Below are 26,246 nucleotides of genomic sequence, written 5' to 3'. Positions count from 1 at the left end.
TTAACTTTTCTAGGTACATATATTATGTTATACACTTATGCTATACTATGTTTTTAGAAAAATTAAAATAACATGTAATTTAGAACGGATGGAGTAACTACTTTATCAATTAATATACATATTTTGACGAAATATACTTAACATAGCATGACCACTATAGTCATTACGTCACGATACTTATCTTAAATCCTCACAATCATCTTCACATGTATCAACATAAAGCTATTCTTACTCATAAGATCTTCAAGAGACTTTAGTCATCTTTAAATGATCCATGAGATAATGTTACTCTCTTTCCTAACTCTTTAGTTGTTATCACCCTCAACTCTCGAATTATGTGAGTTGGTACTCTCTCTCTCTCTCTCTCTCTCGTGGATGGGAGTTGCTACTTGCGAATTAACATTTTGGATGAACGGGTGTGTGAAATAAATGGGATCCAATACCTAAAAATCTCTTTTTTCACGTACTTTCCCTCGATGCTTCTTGCACATTACCCACTCCACAGTCCGCGCCAATGCTTTCTCTCTATGTTGTTTCATATCATAGCAGGTTTGTTTATGTGGTTATATCTTACCTCATCTATTTTTCTTGTCGAGTGTTTGGTTCCCGATAGCTAAACTTTAGTTCTATTACATAAAAAATTATTATTTAGAAGTATTAAATAAAGTATAATTACAAAACTAATTGCAGAATCATTGGGCTAATTTGTGAGATGAATCTAGTGAGATAAATTAATCCATGATTAGCAAATTGTTATTGTAGCATCACTATAGCAAATCATAGATTAATTAGGCTCATTAATTTCGTCTCGCGAATTAGCACTCACCAGTGTACAAAAAATTTGTAAATAGATTTAATTTAATACTTTTAAATAGCAAAATTATCATTTGATGTGACGGGACTAAACTTTAATCCCTAGGAATCAAATGGAGAATTTAGATCCGTTACTTATTTTGCTACTATAACTTGTCATCGTGGCTTTCCCTTTAAACCCTACATGAGAATCCAACCTTGAAAGTCGAAACTCACAACTCTAGTTTTAATCCTAATTGTATTAATCAAAATAGGTTGTACTCCCTCCGTTCCAAATTATTAGTCATTCCAAGAATCTTGGAGAGTCAAATCATCTCAATGTTTGACCAAAATAGAGAGAAACACAAAGATTTATGACATCAAATAAGTATACTATGAAAATATAACTAACAAATAATCCAACGATACTTAATTGGTATCGTAAATATTATTATTTTATTGTATAAATTTGATTAAATTTGAAAAAATTTGACTCTCCAAAATTCTCGAAATGACTTATAATTTGGAACGGAGGGAGTAGAACCCTCCCAGCCTCCCTCCTTCCTCACGTCGCTCCCCTAGCTTGGGCGACTTGAGGGTGTCCCCTGTATTGCATTATGATCCCTGCAAACCTTGTAGGTTATTATGTGGTATTTGGATTTAGATATCACGAACGAAAGCTCAAACATCCTTCTGCTAGGATCCACTAACAACAACTCACCTTGTTGGGGTATTGTTAAAGCTCACCGTACTCACTTTAATTTTGATGGTTGAAAACTCCATCTGTGTCCGACAATGATATTTTTTTAATGTCATATCCTCCTTAGAGGCGTCATCTTGCATTACGCTCCCTACCTGTACTCTTTTATGACTATATGTCAGGAGGACGCTAGGGATCAAATTTTCTCTATGATACGCCTGATTAATGAATGCACTCGAAATTCTAGTGAGAACGCCACCTTGAGGATTTGAACCCTGATTGTCGATCTCTTGTTATTTTTCAATCACTGTTATAGTTTTAATGGGAAACCATGATACTCATTTGTCTTTGTACCAAGTTTCTCGTTCTGTTAAGTGAGTTGAGTCTTTTTACTGTTGGTATGTAGATTGTATCTGCCACCATCTATATTTTGGAGTAATTTTTTAACTCTACGTTTCGGTTGGTGTTTCTCTGAATGTTGAGTTATTATAATTCATGCTCAGCTCGGTGCTCTCGGGGGCAAAGAACCGTCCGGATTGAGCAAGACGACCGGGACGATCATTTGTCACAAATCACACCGCCACTCGCGCCAAAAATCAGAGCGCCATAAACTCTCGATCAAGACTCAAATCTTTCTTTAAATAAATACAAATAAATCACTTACTCCACTCAATATTCCGTGATAAATACACCGGAACCCCCGCCCTCCTGTCGCGTCCCCCCCCCCCCCCCCCCCCCAACCCCACCTTCCTCTCCTCTTCTCCCCTCACACCTTTCTCCTCCGCCCCCGACTCCTGCCGGAGCTCGAGATCCCGGAGCGAGCCTCCCACGGGCACCTCCGCTCCCCTCGCCGCACCGAACCGCCGTGCTATCGCCAGAAACCCCGGCCGGAACCCAGCCAGACCAAGCCCGATCCGCCGCGCGCGCGGCTCCCAGGCCGGGGCCAGATCTGCGAGATCCGCACCGACACCGGCACGCCTTCCCCGAGGTGCGGAGGCCGAGCGGGACCCCTCGGATCTGCTCGAGTATGCAGTCTGCTCCGGTATATTGCCGTCGATTTGCTGAAAATGGTGTGGTCGCTGCAGGTGCATGCTCTCGTGATCTCTCCGGGGCCGCGGGGACTGAGCGGCATCTCGGCGGGCGTGGGCCACGTAGCTGGTGGCCAGCGGAGATGCAGCGGAATGGGGTGGTGGAATGCAGCGTCTGCCGCAACCGGCTGGTGGTGCCGAGCCCGCGGAGCGTGTCCAGGGCCTATGACAAGCACCGCAGCAAGATATCGTCCAAGTTCCGCGCGCTCAACGTCTTCCTAGTTGTCGGCGACTGCATCCTTGTCGGCCTCCAGGTTCGTTGTGGCTAAATGCTTCATTCCCAATCCCTCACCTGCAAACGTTTCTGCGATCAATGTTTAGGTCACATAGCATCATGAATCTGGTACAGAAGTAATGGTATTACTAATACTGATGCTATGCAACCATGCTTTACTTGACCCTTCGCTGTAGTGTTACGTCGCAATGATCAGTGTTGAGGAGCTGTTTTAATGTTTGGCTTTGTTTGTGCAGCCCATCCTAGTGTTCATGTCAAAGGTTGATGGGAAGTTTCAGTTCAGTCCCATCAGTGTTAACTTTCTGACAGAGGTTATGAAAGTTATCTTTGCTATCGTGATGCTCATAATTCAGGTTTGTTCCTTTTGCTTATATTTTCCATCTCTGCACTTGCACTCCAACTTGAAGCGACCACAATAATGAAGATAATCCGTCCTGCATGGGCTCTTTCTTAGTTGAGTTCATAACTTATAGAACTCTTAATAAGTAGCCCACTGGAAGCACTTTTGGGTCCTAGCGCAAGGATCTTATGACCCAAATCGCCTGCATATAAAAGGAAATGGAAAAGAGACTCTCAAAGTCATCTTTTAGCTGACAATGCCTTTAAAATGCGGAGAGGCAATCTTGCTTTGGTACTCAAAATCTGAACAAAGTTTTATTTTCTATTTGTCGAGATTAGCTTATAATTTTGTTTGTATTCCCCAAAAGTTTATTTCCATGACTCCTGATGGCTATACTGAAGTACAGTTACTATGTAGTGTTTTCTCTTCAGCTTGTTTTGTATTTACAGTTTCTATTTTGTTTACCTTATTGTTGTCTTGTTGAAATGTGACAGTCTAGAAAGCAAAAGGTTGGAGAAAAGCCACTTTTGGGACGTTCGACCTTCATACAGGTGATCTATCTCATCGATTAGTTTCTGATTTACCTGTACTGAGGAGACATTGTACTTTGATATATAGTGTTGTTGTTTTTTTGTCACATTATCTGACCATTCACTATTTGCTTTTGTAGGCAGCTCGTAATAATGTACTTCTAGCTGTTCCTGCTCTCCTATATGCTATCAACAATTACCTAAAATTTATCATGCAGGTAATTTTTGTTGGGTTTACTTGCAGAGTATTGTTATTTTACGGGTAGATGTTGATATTGCCTTGTTATATTGTAACAATCTGACATATTGAGTCAATTGTGCAGTTGTACTTCAATCCTGCAACTGTGAAAATGCTAAGCAATCTAAAGGTACATTTTTCTTGTACTATCAGTTGTACTGCTTTATTTATAGTTTGTGTGTACACACCACATCTCAAAGTACCTCTGATCTAAACTTCTCTAGGTGCTGGTCATAGCTGTTCTTCTGAAATTTATAATGAGGAGGAGATTCTCTGTAATTCAGGTAAGGGTAACATTTACATTATCTTGCTTTATTTTTATCTTATAAATGTGGATATTGTAGTACAAATTTTTCTTCTGCTATGCAATATAAAGGATTACTGGATTTCTTCTGTGTTGTATTATCCAATTACACTGATATCATTCAGCATAGATAATTGGATTCTGAACTTCTTATGAGTGGACTACCCGTTATTAAAATAAAGCTTAAGCGCTAGAATAGGTAGTATACATTTCAACATAAATGCTTCCGATTAATTTTGAATCTTGCATTCTTGCTTAATGGTTGGAACATGTGGCACTTGATTGTCTGATTATGAGCATAGTGTAAGCTTATTTTGGAAGCTGTGGCATGTTGCAAGCAAGATTGTATCACACCTTGCCTTAGGCCCTATTTGGATGGGCTAAAGTTGGATGCTAAACTTTAGCGCATATTAGTACTCATATCTTTGCTAAAGTTTTTTGAGTCTTGTCTAAAGTTAGCCCACCCCATTAGCACTCCTATTTGGATGAACTAGTGCTAAACTTTAGCATTGTTTAGGCACTAGCACTTGGATCCAAACACCCCCCCTTAGCCATGGTGGTCTTTACTGATAGTTTTAGGTGAACCCACGAATTCATTAGAAATTACGCAAACGAAGGGTCTTTTACTCTTTTCCACATATATATGAGCATAAGAATTATTATTAAATGAGGTTGTTCCTTTTGCAAATTCTTCTGTCATGTGCAACAGTTCTGACTTCAATTATTGTTGACCTTTCTCCCACTTTTTTTCATACTGACAGTGGGAAGCTCTTGCTTTATTGCTTATTGGAATCAGCATCAATCAACTTCGGACTGTACCTGCGGGCAATACCGCATTTGGTCTTCCTGTCACTGCTATTGCGTACATATATACACTGGTTTTTGTAAGTTGCTGCTCGACCATCTCATCTCCTTTATTTTCTCCATGTATGTGCATTTCTTTTTATGAGTTCCGTCAACCAAGAAACGTAGAATTATAAGTTGTATTTATTTACAATTGTGAATTGCAGGTAACTGTTCCTTCACTGGCTTCTGTCTACAATGAATATGCCTTGAAGAGCCAATATGACACTAGCATTTATCTCCAGGTAAGTTGAGTATAAGTTTGTTTACTTTAGCCTTGAGGGCCTGTTTGGTTCTGCCCCTGGCCACCCTGCCTGCTCCAGGCAGCAACTCCTGGTGTTAGATTTCAGACGCCTGGGTCTGGACTCTGGACATGCTGCCTGTTCCAGACTGTCTGGTCCAGGGTTTGAACCAAACGAGCCCTGAGTTACTATAGAGTAGCTTGTACTGTCCATTCTTCTATCAGCGACTTATTTTATTTGTAGTTTTGTTTTTTGTTTTCGTTTTCACTTCATATTGCTTGTCTTTTTATTTCTTTATAATCTTGCCTATTGTTTCCTTTAATGATCTTTCCATTGATTTTGTAGAACTTGTTTTTGTATGGATATGGAGCAATATTCAACTTCCTTGGCATTCTTGGGACTGCCTTGTTCCAAGGTTCGCACCTTCATTTGAAGTTCAGTCTTACATTGAGAGTCAATGCCAAAATGCTGCATGTTGTCCACTAGCTGTATTTTTAGGTCCAGATTCTAGGTGATAATGAGAAATTGTATGATAGTACCCCATGCTTTCGAAGTACCAAAAGGAGAGACATAATAAACTCCTTACTTCATAAAGTGAAGTATTGATGAACTGACTGATTTTGTATAGAATTTTAGTATTTACTAGTAATTATTAATTAACCTTGGAGGCCCAATGTGACTGCCCATTCTTAGTGATGACCAGTGTCAATCTCTGGGGTAGCATGATGGGCATGTTAGGCCTGTCTTATGCTTATGACACAATCTTCTCTTGTTCATTTGCAGGGCCAGAGAGTTTTAATATCCTTCGAGGACATTCAAGGGCCACAATGTTTCTCATATGTAACAATGCTGCACAAGGCATTCTATCTTCATTCTTCTTCAAGTATGCAGGTAATGATGCGTTACATTTGTTCTACATTGTTCTTTAAGTTCTCATATCTAACTTTGTAACTGAAATTATATTACAGACACAATTTTGAAGAAGTATTCATCAACTGTTGCCACTATATTTACTGGCCTAGCTTCTGCTGCATTTTTGGGGCATACCTTGACCATTAATTTTCTCCTGGGCATATCAGTGGTGTTTATTTCAATGCACCAGGTGAACATACTTTTTCCTTTATTTGTTAATTTCATTGAAGCAACCTTCATTTTGTTTCGCATATCTTACTGTCATTTGCCCTCAGTTCTTCTCTCCACTTGCTAAAGTCAAAGATGACAAACCTGCTGACTTATTAGAGTTGGAAGATACTCAAAACCATCGGTGAGTTTTTCACTTAGCGTTTACTGTTTGCCTTCTTCCAACTGTATCAATGGCATATACTACTCTTTCAAGAAGTGCTATTTTGCACTGAATCCATGATTCTCTTCTATGCTTTTAACTTGGGGAGGTGCATTGTGATGCCTGTTAATGTTGTAGAAATAGCAAGCTGTTTTTTAAGGATTGTATAATGTGTGTCCTCATAAGGTGCTTGTTCTTTCACAGGTCATCTGAATCTTCTTTTGTAAATATGACTGCTGGTGCGGCTGATGATGTAAGTAGCTCGTTGTTGATTTAAACATAGATTTGTTGTTTCATTTTGTATTGTAAGGCTTATATCTAAGTTGACTGTCATTTCAGGCGAGCCATCGGATTGGCACTGATGAGAGGCAACCACTATTGCCTACATGAGCTTGTTTTTGAGGTATACATAGATTCTTGTAGAAAGATTTCTGTGGTGTTGCTCTGTTGACAATATAACATGATATATAGTCATGCATGTAGCTAGCCAATGTATTAAGACGGATGATTACAATTCTTTCAGTATAAACCAGAAAAGAGGATGTTTGACTGATCTTTTTAGTGGATATTTTACCTGTGATAGGATAGTTCATTAGCTATATCAATTTGAGAAAGTATACAAACAGGTATAAATTAGGAAAAAGTCCATTTTTGGCCATCCAACTCTTGCCTCGGTTCGATTTTGGCCATCGAACTCCAAAATCGGGTATCTTTGACCATCCAACTCTTGAAACCGTTCATTTTCGACCATCGGGCGGTTGTTACCCGGTTTCGCTGACGTGGACGCCACGTGGTGGTGGGGTCCACTTGTCAGCCACATCTCTCCTCTCCTCTCTCTTCCACGCGCACGCCGACTTCCACATGCACGCCGCCGCGCTGCGCACCCCGCTCGGCGAGTGGCTCCTGCGGTCTTCCCGCGGCCGCTCCGGCGACGGGGAGGCCGCCGGCCCCGTCGTGGCGGTGGTCTCGGACTTCTTCTGCGGGTGGACGCAGCCGCTTGCAGCGGATGCGGGCGTGCCGCGGCTCGTGTTCGTGCCGTCCGGCGTGCTCGCCACCGCCGCCACGCACTCGCTGTTCCGCCGCATGCCGAGGCCCCCCGAAGGGGACGCGGGGCGCGGGTACGCCGTCTCGCTCCCGGGCCTCCCCGGCGCGCCGGCCTTCCCGTGGCGCCAGCTCTCGCGGATGTACCGGAGCTACACGGAGGGCGGCGGCGACGAGCACGCCGAGGCGATCAAGGACAACTTCCTCTGGAACCTGGACAGCGTGGGGTTCGTCTGCAACACCTGCCACGGCCTGGATGCGTAGCCGCTCGAGGCCCGAGCGGGCGCGGCGGGGACGGGGCTGGTGCTTCGCGGGTGGGAGCCGCAGGTGGCGGCGCTGCGGCACCGCGCGGTGGGGTGCTTCGTGACCGACTGCGGGTGGAACTCGGTGCTGGAGGCCTGCGCGGCCGGGGTGCCCATGCTGGCGTGGCCCATGGCCGCCGACCAGTTCTTCAACGCGCGGCTCGCCGTGGAGGAGGCGCGGTCCCCAACACGGACGACCTCGCGCGCGCCCTGGCCGAGGTCGTCAGGGAGGCCGGCGCCGGCGTGAGGGCGCGCGCCGCGGAGATCACCGCGAGGGTGGCGGGGGTGGTGGGAGACGGTGGCAGCGCGCGGCGGGAGATCGACGGGCTGGTGCAGCAGCTGCGGGAGCTTGGAAGGGGGGAAGCTCGAGGGAGGGAGGGAGGGCGGAGTGGGAGGGAGGGAGGGAGGGCGGAGAGGGAGGGAGCCCGATCCGCTGGCGTCCGCGCCCGATCCGAGCGGATCCGCGTCGGGGAGGCCGGAGGAGGTGCAGACCCGGGGAGAGGCGCAATTGGGTGGAGAGCGGCAGGGGAGGCGCGGGCGGCTGGGGGTGTGGAGCACAGCAGCGGCGGCTCAGGGGCCGGCGGTGGAGAGAGAGGAGAAGAAAGAAAGAGAGAGGAAGGGGAGAGGAGAGGAGAGATGTGGCTGACAAGTGGACCCCACCGCAACGTGGCGTCCACGTCAGCGAAACCGGGTAGCAAAACCGCTCGACGGTCGTAAATGAACGGTTTCAAGGGTTGGATGGTCAAAGATATCCGGTTTTGGAGTTCGATGGCCAAAATCAAACCGAGGCAAGAGTTGGATGGCAAAAAATGGACTTTTTCCTATAAATTAATGGTAGTCACCAAATGCTGATACATGCTGAGAATGTTTTGGATATAATATAAGCCTCAAGATCAGAATAATCTGGTTAGTTATAGTTATAGGTTATGTTTTGGAAGGTGTGGGCTGTAATATTGGATTTTCATTTCCTAAGTAGTTACAAATTGACTTCGAGTCCACACGTGTTACATATTTCTATCTGCAATATACTAAGTAAACATGCTGACTGAAATATTTATATATCACTTTCAATCACCTTGACACTTTTTTTCTGTTCTGCAGGTAGGATAGAAGATGCTCGTTTTTGCCGTGTGAGCAGCAGAATTGTTATGTAGCATTGTGAGTTGAATAAACTATTGTACACTGTAAAGGCAAAAGAAAGAAGCACCAATGTGTTCCCCAATTTCTTCTTTCATTTTTTGGGACGAGGCGGGTGGCCGGCCATCAGTGGGTTTGTGGGAGTGGCAGACCACCAGCATACCATACATTTTGATAGACATAATTGGATAGGGATTCTCAGATACGATTCTTGTAACCAAAATTTTTCCTGGAGCTGTATACAGAACAGTGGCAATCCGATAATTCTTTTTGTACCAATTTGTTGGATGTTGATGAATATTATCCGTTATCGAATTCTCCAGCTGTGTTAAATGTTAATTTCTGTGAAATCATGAGGAAGATGCGTCTCTTTTGATAATTCATGGATGTGCAGCTAAGTTACACAGCTTGAAGCTGCAAGTTCTAAATCAGCATTCCCTTCATCGCTGGGCACACCAACAAAATCAATTTTGTGAAAGTTACCCGGTTAGGGTTGTTCCGGGCTTCGGGCAAACCATGGTGGCCTGTGGGTACAAGCTGCTGGTGGAGCAAGGCAGCGTCCTGGTTTGGTGGTTCCTGAATCCTGAGGCTCTCAACTTCTGGACCTTCTGGTCGAGCAGCTGAGTAATTGTAATTTGTAGTGAATTCACCCTTTATTTTCTATTTGGGCGGAAACGAGATGCGCTTGTATAACCAGTAAAGCAAATGTTTCAAAAAAAGAACAGTAAAGCAAATTGCAGACTGAATCCTTAAAACTTGGAACTAATACTAATTTGCCAACTAATCCTTAAACCCTTTATACACAGGTTGCACAAAAACAAAGGTGAAAGACACTGACAAAAGTAGAACATGCAATCCACGACACCAACTGGCCAGCCTAACGAAGGATGCACGTCGATCTTCACGCACGCGGGAACTCCACCGGCGCCGGGGACGCGAACCCCTTGTGGTAGAGCAAGTCGGTCATGACCCTGTACGCGCGCTGCGTCAGGTGCACGCCGTCCCAGCTGACGCGCTCTTCGGGCCTCGCGCACACCGACGCGCCCGGCGCGCCGCACATCCGGTCCATGTCGAAGTTGTACGCGCCGGCGCCGGCGCCGCAGCACGCCCTGGTCAGCGCCGCCGCGTCGAACCCCGCCTCGCCGGCGTCCCGCAGCATCCGCACGTACGCGTAGAAGTAGTCGGCGTAGGCGATGGTGGCGCCCGGGTACGCCCGGCGCAGCTCCCGGATGCCCTGCTGCAGCAGCACGTTGTGCATCTGGGCGAACAGGTTCAGCGCCGCGAGGCAGCCGGTGGCGTCGTACGCCGCCGGGTCCTTGTCGTCCACCGCGGCCATGTAGCTCGGCACGCACCCCAGCGGGAAGTTTCCGGGGATCACCAGCCGCGTCGCGCCCATGTCGAGGAGCTCCCTGGCCGCGCTCGTCACGGACCGCACCACGTCGGGGACGAGCGCCGTCGCCTCGACCACGCCGGCCGCCATGCGCCCGAAGTTGTAGAGGTTGCGCTCGCCGTCGCCCGCCGGCCTGTTCGCCGCGAAGGCGTAGTTTTAGTCGTTGCCGCCGATCTCGCCCACCATGACCAGCGACCGGGCCAGCTTCTCGCGGATCTCCTGCGGGGACCGGGTGTGGGCGCTCATGAAGTCCTTGAACTGCTGCAGCTGGACGGCGAGCGAGCTGTTCGTGTGGGGGACGGAGACCCCTCTCCTCGAGAGCGCCGCCGCGTCGAGGGCCGTGGCGCCGGCGACGGCGAAGTTGACGCCGTGGGCGAAGTCGGCGCCCTTGTCGAGGTACGGGTTGAGCAGCGGCAAGCCGAGATCCTTGGCGAGGAAGTCTATCATGAGGTACCCGTCGGAGCATCGCCCGGTGGCGCCGCCGATGGCGGAGCCGTAGGGAGGGCCCGTGGTGTACTGCAGCATGCCGGCGGCGCCTTCGCGTAGCAGGTTGCCGGTGTCCGACAGGGAGTCGCCGAAGTTGTAGATGGCCGTGATGCCGTCCACCGCCGCGGCCTTCCCTTTCGCTGCCGACATGGCAGCATGCTGCGGCGCCGGCCTTGCGTGGCACGGGCCGACGCCGACGAGGATTAGAGCCACGAACGCGGCGAGCAGGATGCGAGCCATGGTTGCCATCTATGGCGTATGGCCGCCGTCTCTCGCTTCGGTGTGGAGAGGATTGAGACCCAGCAGGTTCCTTTTATTGAGCGGGACGGGGACTCACTTCGCCTAGCCGATCGGACTAGGAAACCAAAGCGATCATCGCCGTCCGAGTCGGAGACTGATTGATTGACAAGCGGGGTTGACGCCGTGGACCGAGCCTCCATCTCGCCATGTCTTCCAAGTAGCGAACTCCAGGCGTCAGGGAAACTAGCTGGATCAGCGGCGTGTTCTTGCACGGGCCTCGACCGAGTAACAGCCCTGGATTGCATCATCAAAGGGGTCAATCGACATGGCTTTTGCTAGTTGGAGTATTGTTCGTTATTGATCGTTGAATACTACTAGCTAGCTAGCTAGCTAGACTCAAAGAGGAAAGTTCAGAATTAAAATGTGGATTCGTTTCAAAAGAAAAAAGTTACTCGTTTCAGAACTAAAATGTGGATTTGCTTTACTCTTGCGGTAGTAACAAAAAAAAATGTCCGAACAAAACCAAGAGCTACATGACGAGTATTAACAAATAACAAACATATAGCAAATTGATCTTGCGGTCTTGAACCATCGTGAAATCTTGGCCGCATCAAGCACTATAATGTTTGCAGTCTAATCATCCATGTTTCAGGGTACTTTGATCGTTATCATGCTAAGTATCATCAAGGCGCCGCGCACGTCTAAGGGTGGTAAAATGTCTTAATTTTTAGTCTAGATAATACAAGGGCCGGGCTTTAAAGGGCTGGGCTCTAATCTTATTACTAAAAAAATTAATTATCAAAATACTAAACTAAATTCACCAAGTTATCTTCGTAAACTGTTGGTTTATAGGGCAGCAAAATCGTATATAGAGCAACTGATCTTTATGGTGGGCCGAGACAAAGTAGTCCATAGATTGTAACAAACTTCACAATGTGTGCTCACTTAAAACAGTAACAACTGGTTCTACCTTCTCCAACATCTTCCACCAACACATAGAAGTGAGAAATAAAAATATTTTTTAAATTTCTTACAACCCGGCTATAGCGCTATGATCCTTTCGAATAGACTGGTTTCTGCAATGTTTATGTACAGACCATAGTATGACATTTATTGCCTATGAATCGCTTTTTCTTACATTGCGGGTGCCCTAAGGAAATTAGTTAGTTTAGTGCAAATGGAAGTTTAATACGTACTTACATAGTAAATATGTGAAGAAAAAAAATTTTACAGTAGATCCAACTGAATTACTGAAAGCCACGTCCCTGCAAATCAAAGTCGCCTCTGCTGTATCCGATTCCGACACCAGGGAGGAGACAGAAAAGAAAACCTCGCTGGCGGCGACAGGATCCGACACCGACTCCATCCGATTCGAACCGTACTCGGCAACTCGCCGTGGCGCCTCAATAAATAGAGGCCACGTCTCCGCGCTGTCTCGATCCATTCATCCCACCACGTACTCCACTTTCTCGCCCCTCCCTGCCGCCGCCGCCGCCGCCGGCGGATCGGCTCCACCACCACCCACCACCGTCGAGCGCCAGTTTGCCTGCTTACCGCAGCGGCGTGATGGTGGCGCGGGATTCGTCGTCCTGCCGGGCCGGCACCGGCGGGTTCCACGTCAGCGAGAAGCAGATCGAGGTGTTCGCCGTGCCCAGGGGGAAGCGCACCAAGCGCGCCCGCAACAACGTCGAGGACGGGGCGGAGGCTTCAACCGTCGGCGGCGAGATGCCCGTCGACCCCGCGCTTGATCTCCTCCACAAGCGGATGGCTTCGGAGCTCGAGGCCCTGCGCGAACTCGTGAAGAAGGCTGAGCTCATATCCCGCGGACCGGCATGCAAGGGCGGCGCAGCACCCGCCGGCAGGAGGAAGCGGATCCTGGCCGCCGAGCCACGGCCGTAACCACGGGTGGAGGCTGGCGGCAAGATGCAATCTGTGAAGAGGAGGAAGATGTCACCTCCACTGCATCAGAATCAGAAGCAGAGGCATATAGAGGTGCCACGCATGTCGCCCGATGAGAGGGAGCAGCTTGCCGGTCGCCTGGCCTCGCTGGCGGCGGTGCCAGGCCACATCGTGGAGTTCCTGCAGCAGCAGTTCGGTGGCGGCGCTGATCCCGAAGGTGAGATCGAGATCGACGTCCTCAAAGTGGAAGACTCTGTCTTGTTCGAGTTGAAAACGCGGCTGGACAAGTTCGCCGAGGAAAGCCTCATCGCGGATGCGGGTTTCCTCCCCAAGGAAGAGCACGGCTCCGTGACGATGGAGGTGATCAGAAGCGACGCCATCCCGGAGCAGGACGAAGAGGACGTCGACATCTGCGGCGCGTCTGATTCAGACTCCGACAGCAGCAGTAGCTCAAGCAGCGATTCCGACGGGAGCAGCTCGGGCAGCGATTCCGACGAGGTCGTGAGCGGCCGAGCCCCACCGGCGGTTCTTCTTCCCGAGGAGAACGGGACCTCCGCGCAGCCGCCGCCGGACCCAGCACCAGAGGCGTCGCAGAGCACCGATCCGGAGAGCGTCCCCGACGACGGCGCTGGCAGTACAGCTCCACCTGCTCTTCTTCCTGAGGTCGTCAGCCCCGCACAACCACCGTCGCATCCGGCGTCGGAAGTGGCGCGGATTGCCGAACAAACGAAGGTCCGAGGCGTCCAGCGCGCCGCGCCCAGGGCGGTTTGCCTTGCCGGCGCGATCTACAGGGCGAAGGTCCGCCGGGAGCTGATGGAGATGGAGAGGGCGGTGCAGCCAAACGAGAGCATCCACCCAGAGGTCCTGCAGCGCCTGTGCATCGCCGAGTATGGCCGTCCCGGCATCATGCGGCAGCTCGGGCTCTTCCTCAAGGCCGACGCGTAGTCCTGCAGCCTAAGCAGGCAGGACTGCAGGAGCAGGATAGATAAGCTGTAGAACTGAGCTGTCTGAAATCTCTGAACATGCCAGTAGTTATTTGTCTGATGCGCTGTAGGTTAGAGAGAAGGTGCCATGCACTGATGGTGTGCTCAGTTATGTATTGTGTGTAATGGGCATGTCTGATATACTATTTGTCTGTGTAATGTAACGTGAACAAAATTTCTTCAGTGCTGAGCATGGCAGGTCTTTTTGTTTCAGCGCTGAACATGTGTTATTTCCTTTAGTTCTGGGCAAGATGTCAGAGGGTATCGCAATGTATTAGTACAATATACAAATTGGTGCTAGAACTTACTTCTAGTATTACAACATACAGAATTTTTCAGGCCAGGCACACACGTCAACAAATACACACGGAATTTACGCCTATCTTGCCAGCTGATCGAGTCTTTGAAACGGCCTCGCAATGAAGCCAATCAGCAGCTTATGTAATGCTTTTTTGTTTTTGTGGAGCCAGCAGCTTATGTAATTGTCTGGATTGAAGTTGCACTTACACTACTGCCAGATACTCCGCCGAGTAGATCAGCTTGCACTTGGGCGTAGGTGAGCACCCAAACTTCGTGGTTGTGTATGATCAAAAAATACACAGCAGCTCTGACAGAGCCTCGCATCTCCAGACATGCACAACCACGAAACCTGTTGATCATAAAAACTGACGTGCGCATATTCAGAACAAGACATCTCCACAACCAACAGGAACTGGGAAAAAACCATGCATACTCAACTATTACAAAACTTGATTCATGTTTGAAGTTCGATACATTAACACCAGATCTAAGTAGTCCCTAATGAACATTCAAGCCCAGTGTTCGGCCAAGGTCAGTCTCCGCAGTCCTTGCTGGTTCTCAGCAAACGTACAAAGGTTTCACAGTACTGGCGATTGGGTCCTGTCCTTCACTCTACCATGGAGTCAACTTTGTCCTTTGTGGGCGGTTTTGCATTTTTGGCTTTCTTTCTACCTGCGTAGTGAATCAACAAGGTTAGATGTATCTCGTGATGGCACGAAGTAAGCAAACTGCTTGATTGTATACAAAGAAGGAATTGGTGTTTGATGGTACTAAGATGATGAACAGGACCTTTGCCTTTTAATCTTTTGATCTGTACCCTGGAGTTTTTCTTCACAGTGAGCTTCACTTGAGGCTTGCCCTTTGCAGCTTCTGAAGACTCTGTCCATAAAGTACAAAAGTAAGAAACTGTGTTGTAGTAATATGTGATAAATATTTATAGAGGTCAAAGGTCAACAAGAGAAGATGTGCCAAACCAAATATTATGTGGAAATGACATCAAACAGCGCACTGAGATAATATGACAGAAAGAACAGAAGGCAATGGAATTCCCTAGGTAGGCAGGCTAATCTAAGATCATCTCTACCCATGTTAAGAGCCTAGGACACACATGACCTAGATTGGAAAAACTGCAGATTTGTGAGAGAGAGAAAAGTAAGCCTAGTTAGCTGCATCTTTTTGAAAAAAGTGTATCACAGTCACATCCTGCACCAGGAAATGAGCAAGCAAATGGCCCTGTCAGAAAAGGAGAGGCATGTTTTCTTCCAAAATACATTTTAAAAAATTATTGCACATTGAAATTGTAAAATTAGTTTCACTATCTATATGGACCTCACTATAATTGATACTAATATACCGATTGCCGTATATAGGCATATTTTTCATAAGAGTTTAGCAGTCCATAACAAATTAGAATATATAACTGTTGGGAAACTGTTATTCTAAGAAGAATCCTCAAACAGAGTCTCTTTGTTTGATTCGCCTATCTAGAGTCAGCCATGGTCCAGAAACTGGCTATGCCTTTGCCTTGGTAGGTCAGTTATTGGACGGAAATGTATTTCATCACAATGACCAAAATAACTTTGCTTTGTATGTTTTAGAAATATTCTCTGTTTTCAAGTGAAGTTAATACAGTTACCAACACAAACAAAATAAACTTTCCCTACAAAACATGCTAGACGGAAAATCTTTTTCCAAATACCAACTAGATGAAATACCACCAACAAGCGTAGTGTCGAGCAAGATGGAAACAGCACAATCAGTTTTGTCATGATCAAGGATGCAATAAACAGTAATATCCAACTTGCCCATCAAATCTACTGTGATCTTTACAAACTGAGAAGCAAGCATCACGGGATGCACCATACCACATTGTGTTATCCCTCAACTAAATGCTGAAACAAACGGCTGTAGAAATACAGTTCTGCAATTCTCTACAGCACTACTTTAGCAACAATTACTTTTGCAATTACCCCTAACCCTCCAAACAACTAATCTAGGCCAATCCTATCAAATCACAACATATTACTACACGAAATTCTAAAATGAAAAAAAAATCTAAAAAGAAATCGAACTAATTGAATCCCAAAAGGATCAATTTCTCGTCACCCCTATCAAAACAAGCCAGCAGCCCAAGAACCACACCTTCAGCAGAGACCATGTCGACATCCCCCATGTTGTTCTCCAGCGCCTTAATCATCGCAGCCTCTTTCTGCTCCTGCACCCCAGAAACCACCAAGAGAGACATCAGAGACGCCAAACCTCCGCACGAGTAAACAACATCCCAGAGAAGAAAACCGCCGGACCTACCCGGTTGAGGCGGCGATCGAGCTTGCGCTTCCGCTTGCCGGACATGGAGACGGGCGCGGTCCTCTGCTTGAGCTTGCCGGTGCCGGGCTCCCCATGCGCGGCGCGCTTGCGGTCCTGCTTCCACTGGCGCTTGTTCTTCTGCACCACGTTGAACTTGGCCATGGCGTGGCGGCGGATGGGTTCGGGTTCGCAGGCGCCGCCGCGGGAGAGGAGGGGGAGAGAGAGAGAGAGAGAGAGAGAGAGAGAGGGGGGAGGGGGGGAACCAGCAAACCCTTCGGACGCGGCCTTTACCCTCCGGCGCGGCAGCGTACGCGGGCCATGTCGCGGCTCACTGCCCGGATCTCCCTCCGCGAGGGCATTCCCGTCCGGCCCTGCAAGTTGTGCTGTTTCTGGCCCTGGGCGTGCGGCCGCCGGCCGGTTTGGGGCTGCAAGCTACATGGGCCCATCACGCATGAATACCAGCCCAATTCAAAAACCTCCTCCTCGGAGATTAAAAAAAAATCCAATCTATCCCCTTCCGCGCGGGCGTTCTTATCCGTTTACTTTCCCCTGCTACAGTAAATCACGGCGGCAACGAGGCGATCTCCGGCTCCTGCTCCGATCTCGTCGCTTCCCCTTCCCCTCCTGGCTACCCTGTCGGCGCCGAAGGGGTTGGGGAAGCCGGATCTCCGGTATGATGTTGTACAGTGTAGGCCTAAAGTAGTTTAGCTTTCTAGGCTCTAATAATCACTCTTATGGCGGTTTCCCCACATGGAGAGTCCAGTTTCTTCCCCGGCGGCGGCGCCTGCTTCGTCGACGGTGCGGTGAAGCTTTTGTTCCTCTGCTTCGTCTCCGGTCTAGGTTTGGATGGTTGGGCCGTGAGTGGCTTTGGCCATGGTGACGGCGCGTCCTTCTTCAGCTCATGTGCCGGCGACAGAGTGAGGTTTGTTCTTCTTCCGAGCTTTTCTGGCGTCGGCTATGTCGTTGGGGGGCGGGTTCCGGTGCTCTTCTGTTGGCGAGTGGTGTACAACGACAGTATCTCCTGCAGGAGGTTTGGCTTCGGCGATTTTTTTATCGTTGGCTTCTCTTGCGTCGATGCTAGAATCTTCTGTGTGCCTTCTTGGATCGTCTGTTGCCCTCGTGTCAATGGCGATGCTCAATCCGTGCCCTTCAACTTGGCTGTTGTCTGGAGAAGGCTCGATGCTTTTACCGGTGGAATGTTCATCGGATTTGTGTCCCTCCAAGGAGTTTTCCTTTGGAGGTTAAAGCTCCACCAGCTCCTGTATGCGGGCCGGTGTTCTTGTATCCCTTTGTGGGATTGTTGCTTGTTGGCCAGAACTCGATGGTGATGCGACTGGCGTTGTTCCCGATGAAGTTGAGGTTTGCCCGGGACGTTCATCGTTTCAACAGCAGCACGATGTGCTACTGATGGGCTCAAAATTTGAAGAGTCTTCGTCGATTCGGGAATCGGCCGGAAGCTTCATTCTGGATCTTCTTCATTGCGGAGATGGAGGAGAATCAGGCGATGGTAGCGATGGTCGGCGACGGCGACGAGCACCGGATGCTCCTTTACTGAACTTATGTGTAATTTCCTTTTCTTTCAGGGGTACCCGATCAGGGGGCTTGGTTGTAAGAGTTCTGTATAAATAAAAATCTAACCCTTTCTCAAAAAAAAAACCTCCTCCTCTCAAAAACAATAAATAAATAAAATAATCTCCGTATTGTTATGCAGCTCGATCGTTACGTGTGCTACCAGCTGCATTACTCTCTTCTTTTTCTTTTTTTAATTACCCACTACAACTCAGACACTCACAAATTCTTGAGATTAATAAAGTCACCAGTAGCGTCTTACTGTCGACGGAAATATCACCTACCACTAAATACATAATACCGTTAAATTCTAAAATATTTACTTCCACAGGGGTCGAATCCAGGACCGAAAGTACTACTGAGCCTTCTATAACCAATAGACTATTCGCAGCTGCATTACTCTCTTCGATCATGAAAGCTCTTCGTCCTGCTGATTGCTCACTCCCTTTCTTTTTGTTCCTTTTGAGGCAAGAACATCCTGAATAACCTAGGCCTCGACCAAAAAAAAAAAACAATTTCACTCTTCTATTCTACCGGCACCATACGTCAGGGCCAAGGTTGAGTTGCTGGGATCTGGTCAATCATCTTGCCCAGTTGGCAGTTGCCCTCAATGCAAAGTCCCCGGCGCCAAACATGTGCTGTGAACTTCTCCCGCATGTGTGCTCGGCCCTTGACCGAGGAACCAGAGCGTGCGTTGCGCTTCGTTCCAGGTCAACACATGTGGTGTGGACTCGCCAGCTTCCGGTCGCCGTCCGGCGGCTGCACTGGCGGCCGTTCCTTCTTCCAAACCAATTCCCTCTCGCGCGGCTTGAATCGTCCAGGGAAAAAGAGCACGAGCAGGCGAGTCGTCGAGTCCATGCGCGACCGGAGGCGCACGTTCTTCTTGCTGTCCAACATGTGGGCTTGACAACTGACAGAGCGAGCGATTTGGGGGATGGGCTCAACGCTCAACTCGACAGCATTTCATCTCGTCGTCAGGGTAAAAAGTCAGAGAGCATGCCGAGTAGTACTGCTTGCTCGCCGTGACGCAACAGAGCATGTGATGTTGAAGCGTGAATGGATCTCAAAAACTGGAAAAAAAAATTGAATTACCGTCAGAAAATCAAGTAAAATGTACGGTGAAATAAAGCCAAAAAAAATCTCGAATCATGAGCGTAAAAAAGACTGAACACTGTAGTTTTTTTTCAAGCAGTAACCAGTAAGTGAGGAACAGCGATCACAAAAGTTTATGGCCAGTACACGCGGCGAGTGAACAATCCCTGCTACAACTACAAATTCCTTGAGAAAAAATATACTAAACGAGACTGGAGACTCGTGTCGCATGGGAAAACGACGGACACGATAAAATCGCGGCGGGCAGGACCCCTCGCCGGGCCGCGCCTCTCCCCGCACCGGGTCCACGACCACCCGCGCGCCTGGTGACCGGAGCACGCGTCACCGGGCCCGGAGGGACAGGGGCACACGGCCCGAGCGGCGCACCAAGACCCGGTGCACGACGCAGCCTTGGCGGCCCCTCCGGCTTGGAGATAAAACCCACCACCAGGCCGCCACGAGCCCGCGTGCCACTCCCACAAGCCCATCTCTGTCTCTCCCTCCGCCCCGGCTACCAAATCAATTTGGGGAGAGGGGCAAGAAGCTCGCGCTCGCTTGTCTGCTTCGCTGCGTTCGTGGTGGTAGGCGGGGAAGGCTTCGTCGCGGCACGAAGCGGCGAGGTTTGGTGAGATTTCCTAGCTCGCTGCCTCCGATGTCCGATCGCGCTAGCTGTGCTGCGTGGCTGGGGCGGGATTCGTGCTCGGTTTAGCTGAATTCTGCTCTGCAGCTTGGGCCTTGGGGCTTGGGGCTTGGGGTAGTTGAATCAGTGCTGGGTGCTTCAGGAGCTGATCTTCTAGATGTTTGCTTTGGTTTGGTTCGAGCAATTTGGATTCTGTGGGTTGGAGGATTCGAGGTACCCGCTCACAGTTGGCTTGTCAGGCTGCAGCTCGATCGAATCAGTGGAATGGGTTAGGAAGGCTTTGAGCTGAGCATTTCTCCCGTTCGTTTCGTTTGCCAATATGGATCTACGCCATTTTCGTCTTCGAGTTATAGTTTTTCTCGTTACCTTAACCAGGAAAAGCGACCGATTCGAGTTTGCTAATTTTTTATGCGATCTGTTATGCAAATCTTGTTGTCAATTTCAGTGCACGAATTGTTAAATGCTCAGGTTTAGTAGCCCACACCATATTTGTCCTGTTCTTGCTCACGCAGCGATAGGGGTATATTCCACTTGTGCCAGTCAAAGGTCATCAGGATCGGCGTCCAGTGCTCCCCTCACCACTTGTTGGTTTGTCCTGCAGGTGTTTTTAGAATTGCCTAGGTGAGGTCCTGCTGCTTGGACACAGCCATGGCCACCGGCGTGGCACCAGCTCCTCTCCCACACGTCCGGGTGCGCGATGGCGGCATCGGGTTCACCAGGAGCGTGGACTTTGCTAAGGTCTTATCTGTTCCCGGTGTTGGCACGATGAGGACAGGCTACTCGAGGGGCAGGGCGCTCGTGGTGAAGAGCTCGAGTACTGGTTCAGATACCATGGAGCTTGAGCCATCATCTGAAGGAAGCCCACTTTTAGGTATGATTTGCATGTTCTGTGTCGTTGCATGCCTGTATTTGTTTATTTTCAGGTCACAAAGAATTTGACCCAGATTTAATCTATTCTCTCCTTTTCTTCTGTTATTTACCTCTTTAGTCCCCAGGCAAAAGTACTGTGAATCTACACATCAGACAAGGAGAAGGAAAACTCGTACTGTAATGGTGGGGAATGTCCCACTCGGTAGTGATCATCCCATAAGGATTCAGACCATGGCGACTTCAGATACCAAGGATGTTGCCAAAACTGTAGAAGAGGTGTGTCACATCTGAAATTCATGTTGGTTTTTCTTATTATTCTCTATAGAACATGGATGTTAGAAATGAATTAGTCACCCTTTTTCAGAGGATCTCTGCTTTGTGTATAGGTGACTAATAAAAGATTTAATCTGCGCCATTTCAGGTGATGAGAATAGCAGATAAAGGAGCCGATCTTGTTAGAATAACCGTCCAGGGTAAGAAGGAAGCTGATGCCTGCTTTGAGATCAAGAACACCCTGGTTCAGAAGAAGTAAGCTGTCATTTTCCTCACACTCAGTGTATTCACTTGCATGGGTCCTTACATTTTTCTTTGTGTTTGTGCAGTTACAACATTCCACTAGTGGCCGATATTCATTTTGCTCCTGCAGTAGCTTTAAGAGTGGCAGAATGCTTTGACAAAATTCGTGTGAACCCTGGAAATTTTGGTAAGTGAAATCTTGACATCACTGATTTTAGTATGTTTATGATCTTATTTCACTGTGAAACACTGAGAACTGTACTTGCAGCTGATCGCCGTGCTCAATTTGAGCAGCTGGAATATACAGACGACGAGTACCAAAAAGAGATCGAGCATATTGAGAAGGTTGAAAATTTTTCACTCCCTTAGTCTTGTTTTAATTATTATGATCATATGAAAGGTTATCTTACTTACAGAGCCATTTTAACATCATTTCAGGTATTTTCTCCATTAGTTGAGAAATGCAAGAAGTATGGGAGAGCAATGCGCATAGGAACAAATCATGGAAGTCTCTCTGACCGCATAATGAGTTACTATGGTGATTCTCCACGAGGAATGGTGATTATCCCATTTTAGGATATATTTAACCATCAGCACGTAGATGCTTGACATTTTCTGTATACTATTGCAGGTTGAGTCTGCTTTGGAATTTGCTAGGATATGTCGGAAGTTGGACTTCCACAACTTTGTATTTTCAATGAAAGCTAGTAACCCTGTTGTCATGGTCCAAGCATATCGCCTGCTTGTTGCAGAAATGTATAACCTAGGATGGGATTATCCATTGCACTTGGGTGTTACAGAAGCCGGAGAGGGTGAAGATGGAAGGATGAAGTCTGCTATTGGCATTGGAACACTTCTAATGGTAATTACTTCACTACTTAATTCTGTTATGAATTTAAATATCTTTCTTACGAGTATTATGAAAATGAAATGACATCATGGAAATAGTAGCCTCTTCTCAGGATGAAGAATATCTTCATTTTTTTGGAGCTAATAATTGGAAGTTGTGAGGAACTGAGGATGAATATTTTGACGACATAATTTTTGTCATTCAGCTCCATTGTTATGATTCCGAATCATCCAAAAGCTTAAAATCAAATAGCTGACTGGAAAAATACGAGTTTCAGGCTATTGAGCTTTGATATGTGAACGAAACTGATTGGACTATGTGATTCTGTTGATTTGTTTGCTCACATTATGGTACCATGATTGTATAAGTTGTATAGGGTGTGTTGCTCTATTCACTGACACATAATAGATGTACAAGACTAACTATGAAAAGATTGAATTATGTGGAAACCAACAAGTTCTACAAAAAAAGAAGTGGACTATATCTTCTGCTTGCTGTGTTACAGGATGGCCTGGGTGACACAATCCGTGTCTCCCTTACGGAACCACCAGAAGAAGAGATCGATCCTTGCCGGAGATTGGCAAATCTTGGGACACATGCTGCAAATCTTCAAATCGGGGTGGTAATGCACTTTCACTTTTTGTATTTTCCATTTTTTCTGTCACAATACTGTAAATTTCAGTCCTTAATACTTGTGCTTTCCTTTAAACATTCCTTAATTTTTTTGCTCTTTATCTTGTTTTCTCAGGCACCATTTGAAGAGAAGCACAGGCACTATTTTGACTTCCAGCGTAGGAGTGGTCAGTTACCTTTGCAGAAGGAGGTTGGTTAAAACAATAATTCCATAGTTTGATCATAAAATCTAATATTGTTTGATTTCTCATCAATATGCTCTTATGAAAGGGTGAGGAAGTTGACTACAGAAATGTACTGCATCGTGATGGCTCTGTACTGATGTCAGTTTCACTGGACCAGTTGAAGGTAAACTGCACCTGTCCTACTCTTCTTGTTGGAATTTTCTGCAATATGTATTGCTACACCAAAAGAAATTTTAGCAATCATAAATTTGATTTATAATCCGTTTGAAGTAACTATGCAGTAGTGCATTTGTTCTTTTCCTGGCATTCAGCTATGAAAATAGGTTGTTGGAAGCTTTATTTTCTGTCCAATAGATAAATGTGCTTTATAATGATGAAAGTTCCTTATATTTGCCAGGCTCCTGAGCTCCTTTATAGATCCCTTGCAGCGAAGCTTGTGGTTGGCATGCCTTTCAAGGTCTGATTTATGGTTTTATGTGTTAGCACCGACTATGTTCTATGGGACTTGAGTTTAAACTGATTCGTTTCTTCTATGACCATCAGGACCTTGCTACTGTAGATTCCATTCTTTTGAGGGAGCTCCCCCCTGTAGAAGATGCTGAAGCTGTGAGTTACACCATTTATTTATCACCCTTGCAAGTGCATAACGTTCTGTTCCATTTCTTAGTTGCCCGCTACAATTTTGTCAATGTATACAGAGGCTTGCACTCAAAAGATTAGTTGACATCAGCATGGGAGTGTTGACCCCCTTATCAGAGCAGTTGACAAAACCACTCCCACATGCAATTGCGCTTGTCAACCTTGACGAACTATCAAGTGGGGCTCACAAACTTTTGCCACAAGGTAGTGATTTGATTTTCTACTATATCGTGGTCTGTGATTCTTTTTTTGACTTTAGAGTATTTAGTATCTTGTTTTCCTAGTTTCATCAGACTTTGTCCTTTTTTGGTGTGTGTATAGGTACTAGACTTGCTGTCACCCTTCGTGGAGATGAATCAGACGAGCAGCTAGATATCCTTAAGGGTGTTGATGATATAACAATGCTGCTACATAGCGTTCCATATGGTGAGGAGAAGACTGGCAGAGTACATGCTGCTAGGAGGTAAGCAAACATGGTGGCAATCTATTCAGTGAGTTGGATATTTGGGGATTATTTATTTATCATGCATCCATGCTTAACACACTGTTTCCTAAGTTTTTTTTTCCTTTGTTCTGATTACCATATCTTATAACTTTTAATGTCATGCAGGTTATTCGAGTACTTACAGAACAATGGCTTGAACTTTCCTGTAATCCATCACATAGAGTTCCCTAAAACCATTGGCAGGTGATTGTCGTCATTCCTATTTTCTCCCTGCGGAATTGTTGAGACCTGGTTTTCTTGTGCTTATTCTGATCCAATCAACTGCAGAGATGATCTTGTCATTGGTGCTGGGGCGAATGTTGGTGCTCTCCTAGTCGATGGTCTTGGTGATGGTGTACTTCTTGAAGCTGCTGACCAGGAATTTGAGTTTCTGAGGGACACATCTTTCAATTTGCTTCAGGGTTGCAGAATGCGCAACACAAAAACTGTACGTTGTGATGTACTTTTTTGTTAAATAACATTAACATGGCTACCTCCGGAGAATTGTAGTGAAAAAGCCACAGTACTCTCCCTATAACATAGAAAAAAATCCTTCAAAGTCAGCCATACAGAAAACAACGGTTTGATGTTTTGTAGATTTTGTCAAAGTGGTTTCTGACTGTTAATGAATGTTGCAGGAATACGTGTCTTGTCCTTCATGTGGGCGAACACTTTTCGATCTCCAGGAAATTAGTGCTGAGATTAGGGAAAAGACCTCTCATCTGCCAGGCGTCTCGGTAAGCTCCCTGACACAATTATGTGCCTGATCAACTGTACGTGTGGTTCCTTTTTACTATCAAAAATACTGATCAACGGTATACATATTTGCCTGGCAGATCGCGATCATGGGTTGCATTGTCAACGGGCCAGGAGAGATGGCCGATGCCGATTTCGGATACGTTGGAGGCGCTCCTGGAAAGATCGATCTTTACGTTGGCAAGGTAACCACTCCTGCTCCTGGAAATTTTTACTACGCTGTCGAGCAGTAGTTGTTGGTGGGTCTCAGAAACGCCGTCCAGTAAATGCGGCTCTGAACCTGCCATAAGCGCCAAAGATGTCGTTCCCCACCTGCGTTCATGAATCATGAGTCTTGAAGCTGCTGGCTTTTTCCCTCCCCGCTGACACAGTGCATCTTTCTCCCCGCAGACCGTTGTGCAGCGCGGCATCGCCATGGAAGGTGCCACCGACGCCCTGATCCAGCTGATCAAGGACCACGGCCGATGGGTGGACCCTCCCGCCGAGGAGTAAGGGCTGTAGCTGCCCAGCCTCAGTAGTTTATATTCTGTAAAAAGTGAAACACGCAATGCGTGCGGTAACTGAGCATACAGATACTGTGTACGTATTCACGTTGAGTACATCGTCCCTGCACTACACATTTTGTAGCGCGTACATCTATTATATTATTCAGAAATAATTAAAAATTAGAAATAGGGGGTGTGACCGCAGGTTTGCAGCATCACGGTATACGTGGAAATAAGATTGTGCTAATATCTCTGTCTTTCTGCTTATAAAAAAGTACTAGTTAGTTACACTTCGGTGAAGTCATGGGATGTGTGTTGACGACTAAAATTGGTAGACCGGTCTGACCAGTGCACATAAGCGGTCTGACCGATCGAACATATTTCAGATCCGGCAAAACGCCGGCGGGTCTGACCGGTCTACCTGGAATCCGAGTACAACTAGGACTCTTTGGAGATTTAGATCTGTAATAGGATTCCTTGCGGGATAAGTCCACCCCAAACTATAAATATAAAGGGTCACGGCTGATTGAGGGTATCCAATCGATCAATCAATACAACTTTTATCTTTTTATTTTTTTGCCCTAGCTTTTCCAATCTACTATTTGTTGTTCCTCCTTCGTCTCTACGTCGATTGAGGGCGTTCTAGGTGGCCTGCCAACTCTAGAACAACCCTACGTGTGTTTGCCCCGACGGGTCTTCCCGGGCTAGCGTTCGAAGGTTTCGTCACTGTTCCTGCCGGCGGCGACCGGTCTGACCGCTCCTTGAGACCAGTCTGACCGGTCTGTGCGGCGACACTGCACCGCGCGCCTCTGCTCGCTGCGTTCGAGTGCTTCTGTGTGTTGGCTCTA

At 47.1% G+C, this 26,246-nt stretch overlaps 6 protein-coding genes and 1 pseudogene across 8 annotated transcripts; 4 read left to right on the top strand and 3 right to left on the bottom strand.

The window, feature by feature from the left end:
* Positions 1 to 2,225: 2,225 nt before the first annotated feature.
* Positions 2,226 to 9,413, top strand: LOC120656358 (CMP-sialic acid transporter 5). The gene is made up of 16 exons (XM_039934427.1): positions 2,226 to 2,480; positions 2,578 to 2,834; positions 3,052 to 3,168; positions 3,650 to 3,706; positions 3,826 to 3,903; positions 4,009 to 4,053; positions 4,148 to 4,207; positions 4,989 to 5,111; positions 5,238 to 5,315; positions 5,658 to 5,727; positions 6,096 to 6,203; positions 6,281 to 6,414; positions 6,500 to 6,576; positions 6,799 to 6,847; positions 6,934 to 6,997; positions 9,039 to 9,413. Exons 2-15 carry the CDS (start codon positions 2,664 to 2,666, stop codon positions 6,982 to 6,984), a joined length of 1,218 nt encoding a protein of 405 aa, XP_039790361.1. The 5' UTR covers positions 2,226 to 2,480; positions 2,578 to 2,663; the 3' UTR covers positions 6,985 to 6,997; positions 9,039 to 9,413.
* Positions 7,005 to 9,091, top strand: LOC120653611 (annotated as a pseudogene).
* A 162-nt stretch (positions 9,414 to 9,575) lies between the features above and the next one.
* Positions 9,576 to 11,480, bottom strand: LOC120656359 (acetylajmalan esterase-like). Its single transcript, XM_039934428.1, has one exon. It carries the CDS (start codon positions 11,197 to 11,199, stop codon positions 10,621 to 10,623), a length of 579 nt encoding a protein of 192 aa, XP_039790362.1. The 5' UTR covers positions 11,200 to 11,480; the 3' UTR covers positions 9,576 to 10,620.
* LOC120653610 (GDSL esterase/lipase At5g03980-like) lies at positions 9,976 to 10,554 on the bottom strand. The gene has a single exon (XM_039931318.1). The coding sequence runs from the start codon at positions 10,552 to 10,554 to the stop codon at positions 9,976 to 9,978; it is 579 nt and encodes a 192-aa protein (XP_039787252.1).
* A 1,598-nt stretch (positions 11,481 to 13,078) lies between the features above and the next one.
* On the top strand, positions 13,079 to 14,255 carry LOC120656356 (transcription factor GTE10-like). Its single transcript, XM_039934423.1, has 2 exons — positions 13,079 to 13,752; positions 13,851 to 14,255. Exons 1-2 carry the CDS (start codon positions 13,114 to 13,116, stop codon positions 14,076 to 14,078), a joined length of 867 nt encoding a protein of 288 aa, XP_039790357.1. The 5' UTR covers positions 13,079 to 13,113; the 3' UTR covers positions 14,079 to 14,255.
* A 496-nt stretch (positions 14,256 to 14,751) lies between these two features.
* LOC120656357 lies at positions 14,752 to 16,936 on the bottom strand. 3 transcript variants are annotated; one of them, XM_039934426.1, is made up of 4 exons: positions 16,680 to 16,936; positions 16,515 to 16,587; positions 15,190 to 15,251; positions 14,752 to 15,044 (listed from the first exon to the last, which is right to left on the bottom strand). In XM_039934426.1, exons 1-4 carry the CDS (start codon positions 16,839 to 16,841, stop codon positions 14,985 to 14,987), a joined length of 357 nt encoding a protein of 118 aa, XP_039790360.1. In that variant the 5' UTR covers positions 16,842 to 16,936; the 3' UTR covers positions 14,752 to 14,984. The 3 variants fall into 3 exon arrangements, with proteins under 3 accessions (XP_039790360.1, XP_039790359.1, XP_039790358.1); XM_039934425.1 differs by having other exon boundaries at positions 15,168 to 15,251; positions 16,680 to 16,935; XM_039934424.1 differs by having other exon boundaries at positions 15,162 to 15,251; positions 16,680 to 16,933.
* Positions 16,937 to 19,783: 2,847 nt separating this feature from the next.
* Positions 19,784 to 25,650, top strand: LOC120656355 (4-hydroxy-3-methylbut-2-en-1-yl diphosphate synthase (ferredoxin), chloroplastic). The gene is made up of 20 exons (XM_039934422.1): positions 19,784 to 19,965; positions 20,582 to 20,851; positions 20,969 to 21,126; positions 21,272 to 21,378; positions 21,453 to 21,553; positions 21,635 to 21,711; positions 21,805 to 21,924; positions 21,998 to 22,228; positions 22,722 to 22,838; positions 22,965 to 23,039; positions 23,120 to 23,197; positions 23,432 to 23,491; positions 23,578 to 23,640; positions 23,733 to 23,877; positions 23,995 to 24,136; positions 24,284 to 24,361; positions 24,446 to 24,605; positions 24,796 to 24,894; positions 24,994 to 25,098; positions 25,304 to 25,650. The coding sequence occupies exons 2-20, from the start codon at positions 20,629 to 20,631 to the stop codon at positions 25,403 to 25,405; spliced, it is 2,241 nt and encodes a 746-aa protein (XP_039790356.1). The 5' UTR covers positions 19,784 to 19,965; positions 20,582 to 20,628; the 3' UTR covers positions 25,406 to 25,650.
* Positions 25,651 to 26,246: the final 596 nt, after the last annotated feature.

This window comes from Panicum virgatum, chromosome 1N, assembly GCF_016808335.1.
Source record: "Panicum virgatum strain AP13 chromosome 1N, P.virgatum_v5, whole genome shotgun sequence".
Taxonomy (NCBI): Eukaryota; Viridiplantae; Streptophyta; class Magnoliopsida; order Poales; family Poaceae; genus Panicum; species Panicum virgatum.
Note: the sequence above shows the minus strand (reverse complement) of the source record. Positions and strands in the feature narration are given on the sequence as shown.

Coding starts and splice junctions, on each gene's coding strand:
- LOC120656358 (XM_039934427.1), top strand. CDS start 2,664: ATGCAGCGGAATGGGGTGGTGGAATGCAGCGTCTGCCGCAACCGGCTG. Junction 2,835..3,051: donor GCATCCTTGTCGGCCTCCAG/GTTCGTTGTGGC, acceptor TTGTTTGTGCAG/CCCATCCTAGTGTTCATGTC. Junction 3,169..3,649: donor TCGTGATGCTCATAATTCAG/GTTTGTTCCTTT, acceptor GAAATGTGACAG/TCTAGAAAGCAAAAGGTTGG.
- LOC120653610 (XM_039931318.1), bottom strand. CDS start 10,554: ATGGCGGCCGGCGTGGTCGAGGCGACGGCGCTCGTCCCCGACGTGGTG.
- LOC120656359 (XM_039934428.1), bottom strand. CDS start 11,199: ATGGCAACCATGGCTCGCATCCTGCTCGCCGCGTTCGTGGCTCTAATC.
- LOC120656356 (XM_039934423.1), top strand. CDS start 13,114: ATGCAATCTGTGAAGAGGAGGAAGATGTCACCTCCACTGCATCAGAAT. Junction 13,753..13,850: donor CACCTGCTCTTCTTCCTGAG/GTCGTCAGCCCC, acceptor CGCCGCGCCCAG/GGCGGTTTGCCTTGCCGGCG.
- LOC120656357 (XM_039934424.1), bottom strand. CDS start 16,841: ATGGCCAAGTTCAACGTGGTGCAGAAGAACAAGCGCCAGTGGAAGCAG. Junction 16,588..16,679: donor TCGATCGCCGCCTCAACCGG/GTAGGTCCGGCG, acceptor TCTGGGGTGCAG/GAGCAGAAAGAGGCTGCGAT. Junction 15,045..15,161: donor CAAAAGATTAAAAGGCAAAG/GTCCTGTTCATC, acceptor TTCACTACGCAG/GTAGAAAGAAAGCCAAAAAT.
- LOC120656355 (XM_039934422.1), top strand. CDS start 20,629: ATGGCCACCGGCGTGGCACCAGCTCCTCTCCCACACGTCCGGGTGCGC. Junction 21,712..21,804: donor AGATCGAGCATATTGAGAAG/GTTGAAAATTTT, acceptor ACATCATTTCAG/GTATTTTCTCCATTAGTTGA. Junction 24,895..24,993: donor CTCATCTGCCAGGCGTCTCG/GTAAGCTCCCTG, acceptor TTTGCCTGGCAG/ATCGCGATCATGGGTTGCAT.